Raw genomic sequence first — 7,793 nt, 5'->3', positions numbered from 1 at the left:
TATTGAAAAAATAAAATTAATAAACATAATTTAATCATAATAGAAATAAAATAACTGTCTTTACTAAACCTGTCTTGGTAGAGTATGGACTTGGAAATGTGCCGACAAAGGTTGCGAAAAAGAGGCTTTGGCTCCTGGTGGACGTCCTATAAGCGTTGAAGTGTGTCGAGTTGTCTGCCCAACCTCTGGAGCCCTCTGGCCAAAGCCGATCAACAGTACAATCTCCAGCAAGTTGGTAAAGTTGGATCCCTATGGCGTGTCGATAGCGAATTCAGAAAAAATTGGAGGTAAGAATATTCTATTGTCACTGACCTGAGTAAAAATTTTTTGTAAATAAATATTAAACAAAGGAATGAGATGTGGAATAATGGTGTAAGGCACTGGACATGTTCTATCTTATGTTCTAGACTCAGGTTCACATCTCTCTTCTTTAGAAATTTCTACATTTAAAACCTTTCATGGTTTGTAGTTGAGTTGTAAAAGTTGTTGTTTTATTTATTTTTTCTATAAAAAAAAAAAATATTCATTTCAACATAAAAGTATTAAATATAAGTAGATGGTCAGTATTGCGGTCAAAAAAATAATAAAAATAGTTTGAAACTATTTTAATGTCCGACGTTTCACCCCACTTTGCAGGGCTTCATCAGGGCTAAAAAGATACAAAAAAAAAAATAAAACTGAGAATATTATAACAATAAGATACAATAAGGTATTTTAAACTAAGATAAATATTATGTAAAAAGAAAGTGATAAGAAATTACATATAAATAAAAGGAAGGAAGACATAAAATAGTATCAGTATAAAATAAACTTTAATAAACAAAAAAAAAAAAAGAAACGGATGAGAATGCTTTATTATTTTTGTTTTATGTAAATCTCCTGTACTTTTTTAACTGTATATTTTACGTATTTTAAAAAAAATTTTACTGTTGTTATTGTTACTTATTTTTTATTCTTAACATTGTTTATTCAAATTTATTTTATATTGATAATATTTTATGTCTTCCTTCCTTTTATTTATATGTAATTTGTTATCTCTTTCTTTTTACATAATATTTATCCTAGCTTAAATTACCTTATTGTATCTTATTGTTGTAATATTCTCAGTTTTTTTTTTTTTTGTATCATTTTAGCCCTGATGAAGCCCTACAAAGTGGGGCGAAACGTCGGACATTAAAATAGTTTTAAACTATTTGTTCTTCTTTTTTTTACCTCAACCCTGTCTACTTATATTTAAATCTTTACGGTCAAATATGTATACATATATATAAAAGTATTAAATGTATGTTTTTTATTCTCAATAACTAAGTTTTTGCTATATTCCAAGGACCTTTTATTTTCTGACACTGTCCTTTTCCTGCAGTGTTCCTCAAGATTCGTCTCTATTCCCCATCCTATTTGCTATTTATATTAATGACCTTCTCCTTCTCATTCGTCACTCCCAATAACATATGAACGTAGATGATTTCCATTTTTTTTCTGTCCTTCCAGTAGAAAACAAACTTCAGATGAGTACAAAGAAGACTTCGAGAATTGTAATGTAGGTTCCAATCACCTCCTTAAAACCTTATCTCATAATCAAACCTTTTCTCAAATTATAATCCAACAATTAAAAACTTTGGAATTAAGTTTGATAAAACGTTTTTTTCTGAAAAAAAAACATATCTTCAATATCTCCCGCCGTACTTTTTAAACCTAAAAGCGACTAAATTACCTTCGTCAACTATTACGATTTAAATCCCGTAGGATCCTAGTCACGTCTTTAATATTCTCTCACGTTGACTACTGTTGTATATGGGGGTGCCTCTGGGGAAATCGAGGCAAAACTAAAACGTTTAATTAATAGCATTGTACGATTCATCTTCGGGATCCGCTGGGCTGGAGAGCAGCTTAGGACAGATCTTTCATTGGCATCATCTTCCCTTTGGAATTCATACGTTTCTCCAGTAATCTTCCCACCTTCCACCCAAATCCCTCTCATCACAATATTATTTTCTATTTATGTTATCATTATTTCATCACCTCTTTCCCACTCAGTTTATTATTATTAGAAGTTGTGTTATGATTTAATATTATATCATTATTTTTATAGAAGATGGCCTCGTGACCTTATATTGTAAACTGTTTTTAGAGTTCTATTACTGGGTAGTTTCTATACATCCTGTATCATATCATTATGTCATTATGATCAAATTTACTTGTTTTATTTTTTTATACAGTTGTAAATATAAAAAAAAAAAAAAAAATATTTTTATTTGCTGATTTTTTCTTACCACACTATAACCCAATTTCTAGGTTATGTAATGTTATTATCAAAGGGCTAGAATATTATTATTATGATATTTAGTTATTCTTGCAATCACGGCTTCAAGAATGTGGTAGGAGACATGTAGAAGATATAAATTTTGTGAAACATTTAGAAATTTCCAGGCAATAAAGAACCGCCTGTTGAGCCTCTCTGAGCAAAAGAGACAACTAAAATCCTTCCGTTTCTATCTGCTTCGAAATTAGCCCACTCGTCAATATTATAGTTGATATTACCACTACGCATTCCAGATGGAACAAATCCATTTGTTAGTTATTCTTACAGCTTCTCATCCAAAGTTGAGCTTATATTGTCATAGGGAATCGCAATATCAATAATTTTAGTTTTCTTCACATTCTTATTTATAAGGAGTAATTCTGCTTTGTTATGACGTACTATGTTGTCCTTAATAATAGAATAGTCCCAATGCAGGTTGATGTGGAGTTTTAGTGTTTTTATACGGGACCATATATTTTATATGAAAGGGATTATTCAGTCTTATATTGATGATGCACACATGCCTAAAAATGGAGATTTTTTTTGGTCAAGTCATAAGTAACTTTCGATTCAGCAAAGCAGTTTGTGTTTTCACAATATAAACGAGGCTTTATTTAGTCCTTTGTCAACTGTTTTGTGTGATACACGTCACGTTAAACTGTTTGTTAACCTCTGAAATGAAGGGTTTTTGAATGGAAAATACTTTCAATTCTGAAGAGCAAGTCAGGTAGTTGAAAATTTCTTTCAGTCCAAACCAACAACATTTTTCAATGAAGGAATTGATAAACTGCCAGTAGGATGGGAAAAGGTTATAGATAATAGTGGTGAATACATAATAAAATAATATTGTTTAATGAGAGCAAAATAAATTTCTGATTAAAATAAGTTACTTATGACTCGACCCTAATAATTAGATATTGACCGGTTGGTATTAGCTAAATATAAGTATTAGATTGAGTAATTAATCAAAATTAATTTCAGGTGGCAGTGAAGCTACTGAGATGATCCAGGGTGCCTTCGAACTGTTTACAGAGAGGATCAGGAATCTTGACAAAACTGGAAGTGCCTCAGGCCAAGGCTTTGACATATATTTTAACGTTAAATATCCAGATAAGTTCAGATACGTACAAGGAGTGAACGAATCTTACCACCTGATTGTGACTCCAGGAGAACACGGAAGGGTAATAAATATTGTGATTAATATTTTGCTCTAGAAAGAAACACAATCAAATACTAAAAAATGATTTTTATAGTTGAACGCAACGATCAGCAGTGAGACTCTATTAGGATCTAGACACGCACTCGAGACTCTGGGTCAGTTGATAATCCGCGATTCCTTCAGTGGTTCGATTCTCTCTCCATCGTCGGTGGAAATAGTCGACGGCCCAGTCTACACGCACCGCGGCCTCACTTTGGATACGGCAAGGAACTTCATTAGCGTTCCAGCAATCAAACGCACTCTGGACGCGATGGCTGCATCCAAGCTGAATACATTTCACTGGCACATCACTGATTCACATAGCTTCCCTTTCGAATCTCGAACATTTCCTAACCTCACCAAATATGGAGCTTATTCTAAAAATAAAGTAAGTTGCTTCCACTTTGTTGTATACGTTAATACTGTAGGTGAGTGTGTATTTGTTAACGCGATCATCGAATATAAATTATAAAATACATATCTTAGTTGAACTAGATACCTGAAAATACAGGGGCATAATAAAAAGTATGATTTCAGGCAAAAATCGTTCACTGCAACCTGTTACTGGAATACTTAACACATTCCTATCTTAATTCCTCCTCTTCACAGTCTTTTAAACACCATTTATTTCTTCACCAATTTAAAAATGGATCTAATGCACCCATACATTACAAGAGTGCACCTCTTCAAAAGTAGAGAGGCAAACCATGGTCACAGAAAAGGCGGGTGAAATCAAAATTTAAAGAAAATTATATATAATTATAGCAGTGCTTAATTGGTTATTACACTTATTTGCAAGAAAAAAAAGTAATTTTCCACTTCTAGTGGATGGAGCGGTTGCCAACCTCAGTCCCTCACTGAGTACGACCATGGTTCATTATATGAACGTTTGCGTAGGGTCGAACTTACGGACACCCATCAAACGTACTTGGTAGTAAAATCATGTAGCACCAGCTTTATGATAAAATACATTTCTTTATATTTCTTTACATTTCTTAATATTTAAATAAGCGTTTATATAGACGAAATAAATAGTTTATTTCAAGATGACAGTATGTCCCAGAATAATAGTTAAATGTATTTACTTATTATAAAAATACTATAATTAGCCACTATTAAAATGTTAGTAAGCTTAAGTTTTAACAGTATATATTATTTTATCATTATGTTATTTTATTTATTTATTTTTCATAAAGATAATTTGATTATGCCCATCTTGTCTATTCTTTTGTTTGTATATATTTTAAGAGAGTTTTTTTTATTATTATTTTTTATATATTTTTAAAAAAAAATTTTCTTCTTTTTTTTCTTTTTTTTTTCTTTTCTTTTTTTTATTTATTTTAGTATGTATGAGATCACTCATCACTATTACCTATTGCCCACAACTGTGTGGCAGATTGTAATATCTATCAATAAATAAATCTGTCTAAGTTTTAACCATTTATGATCTCTAAGTAATTGTATTTGTAATATTATTTTATTTAAAAAACTAATAATTTTTTTAGATCTACACCGAAAAAGATATAGGAGATATCATAAAATTCGCAACCGTGAGAGGCATCCGAGTAGTTCCAGAGTTTGACGCACCCGCCCACGTCGGCGAGGGGTGGCAGTGGGTGGAGGAGGCCGTTGTCTGCCTGGCCGCCGAGCCTTGGCAGACCTACTGTGTCGAACCACCCTGTGGTCAGTTGGATCCCACCAGCGAGAACACTTACAAAGTCCTCGATGGTATTTACTCGGATTTGACCAGGCTTTTCAAGAGCGACCACTTCCACATGGGAGGTGACGAGGTGAACATCAAGTGTTGGGAGTCAGTGGAACGCATCACTCGCAACATGAAAAAAATGTAAGTCAACTGAAATACCGGTATTTATTTCGTCTGCTATCAATTGCTAATTTTAATATGTACGCGTTTTGGTGCTTACTAATATTGAAAATAAGGATCTAAGTATTTGTGGGAGAACTAGTCGGTTAGTGTACCTCTTGGTCCTTACATTCTTGTTCCGATAAGAGTGAAGGTAGTACAAAATTAATTGATTCCACACCGAACTGAGATGTATTTGCATTCTAAAGCTTCTTATTAAAGTGTAATCACACTTGTATATTGTGTAGCCCAATATATTCCAAAACCGGAATTGGACAAGTAGTATGACCAATACATCTTTGGCATGATTGTCAAAAGTTCATATTTAAATCTGGGAGTAAAAATTGGATGAAAATATTTGACAATGTAGCCATTGGACCAAACTGGACAAGACTGATGTACTACCTTATTAAAACTAGGGTTCAAAATATTGGTAGGAGAATTAGTTGATTAGTGGGCAGTTTGGTCTTTGCTGGTTCCTTATCAAAATAAAGAGAACGCGGTAGCAACTCCGAGTTCGAATCCGGCTGGGCAGAAATTTTTTTTTTTTGGAACAGTTAGATTGACGATGCCACAAAACCTACCCAATTGGGAATATTTCTGTAAATTGATGAGGGTTGTTATTAAGAAAAAATATGAGTGGTTATTTGATCAAGATTATTGTACTCCTCATTCGTTTTTAACATCAATTATTTTAAAACTTACAATTATTTGACTTAAGTGGTTATATTACTTCGTCTTGACCTTATAAAAAATATTTTTTTAGCTGGAAAATATAAATTATAACTATTTTAACACAAATGCACAAAATTAGAGAAACACTTTACTTAAAGTGCAATGCAACTCGAACTCATTGGGTTCCTATATACACACCATACTAAAACTAGTTGGATGATGGCTTATTCTTATTATATTACATAGGCATAGTCAATAAATATTAAAAGACATAATAGTGGTACATGATTTTTTTTTTTATAGTTTTAATTCTTCAATATTTTTCTTTTTTTATATATTCATTTTTTTTTTACTTCTTATAAAATTTTTTTTTTCTTTTATTATTGACTTTCTACCTTTGACTCTCAATATAATAAATAGTAAAAAGTCTAGATATAGAAAAAATATATATGCATAAAAATGTCATATGGTCATCATGCACAATCATATTTCATCAAAATTTTAAAAAAATACTTGACATGCATGCATAAAAAAACAAAATTTAAATAAAAGTAATAAACATATAAATGTTAGTTAAAAAAGTTATAAATATTTAAAAATAAGGGGCAATAAATATTAAAATAACAAAAAGAAAAAAATAATATTGAAAAAATAAAATTAATAAACATAATTTAATCATAATAGAAATAAAATAACTGTCTTTACTAAACCTGTCTTGGTAGAGTATGGACTTGGAAATGTGCCGACAAAGGTTGCGAAAAAGAGGCTTTGGCTCCTGGTGGACGTCCTATAAGCGTTGAAGTGTGTCGAGTTGTCTGCCCAACCTCTGGAGCCCTCTGGCCAAAGCCGATCAACAGTACAATCTCCAGCAAGTTGGTAAAGTTGGATCCCTATGGCGTGTCGATAGCGAATTCAGAAAAAATTGGAGGTAAGAATATTCTATTGTCACTGACCTGAGTAAAAATTTTTTGTAAATAAATATTAAACAAAGGAATGAGATGTGGAATAATGGTGTAAGGCACTGGACATGTTCTATCTTATGTTCTAGACTCAGGTTCACATCTCTCTTCTTTAGAAATTTCTACATTTAAAACCTTTCATGGTTTGTAGTTGAGTTGTAAAAGTTGTTGTTTTATTTATTTTTTCTATAAAAAAAAAAAATATTCATTTCAACATAAAAGTATTAAATATAAGTAGATGGTCAGTATTGCGGTCAAAAAAATAATAAAAATAGTTTGAAACTATTTTAATGTCCGACGTTTCACCCCACTTTGCAGGGCTTCATCAGGGCTAAAAAGATACAAAAAAAAAAATAAAACTGAGAATATTATAACAATAAGATACAATAAGGTATTTTAAACTAAGATAAATATTATGTAAAAAGAAAGTGATAAGAAATTACATATAAATAAAAGGAAGGAAGACATAAAATAGTATCAGTATAAAATAAACTTTAATAAACAAAAAAAAAAAAAGAAACGGATGAGAATGCTTTATTATTTTTGTTTTATGTAAATCTCCTGTACTTTTTTAACTGTATATTTTACGTATTTTAAAAAAAATTTTACTGTTGTTATTGTTACTTATTTTTTATTCTTAACATTGTTTATTCAAATTTATTTTATATTGATAATATTTTATGTCTTCCTTCCTTTTATTTATATGTAATTTGTTATCTCTTTCTTTTTACATAATATTTATCCTAGCTTAAATTACCTTATTGTATCTTATTGTTGTAATATTCTCAGTTTTTT

The 7,793-nt window shown here is 30.9% G+C and overlaps 1 protein-coding gene across 2 annotated transcripts in view; it reads left to right on the top strand.

The window, feature by feature from the left end:
* Positions 1 to 7,793, top strand: part of Hexo1 (Hexosaminidase 1) — a 60,085-nt gene that overhangs the window by 47,186 nt on the left and 5,106 nt on the right. For both annotated transcript variants that reach the window (XM_014427090.2, XM_014427089.2), the window contains exons 3-6: positions 82 to 287; positions 3,284 to 3,483; positions 3,556 to 3,888; positions 5,006 to 5,346. In XM_014427090.2, coding sequence (XP_014282576.1) covers positions 82 to 287; positions 3,284 to 3,483; positions 3,556 to 3,888; positions 5,006 to 5,346 — 1,080 coding nt within the window. The remainder of the gene's footprint in view (positions 1 to 81; positions 288 to 3,283; positions 3,484 to 3,555; positions 3,889 to 5,005; positions 5,347 to 7,793) is intronic.

The sequence above is a fragment of the Halyomorpha halys genome, unplaced genomic scaffold (assembly GCF_000696795.3).
Source record: "Halyomorpha halys isolate HHAL.00 unplaced genomic scaffold, Hhal_1.1 Scaffold621.1, whole genome shotgun sequence".
Lineage (NCBI taxonomy): Eukaryota > Metazoa > Arthropoda > Insecta > Hemiptera > Pentatomidae > Halyomorpha > Halyomorpha halys.
Note: the sequence above shows the minus strand (reverse complement) of the source record. Positions and strands in the feature narration are given on the sequence as shown.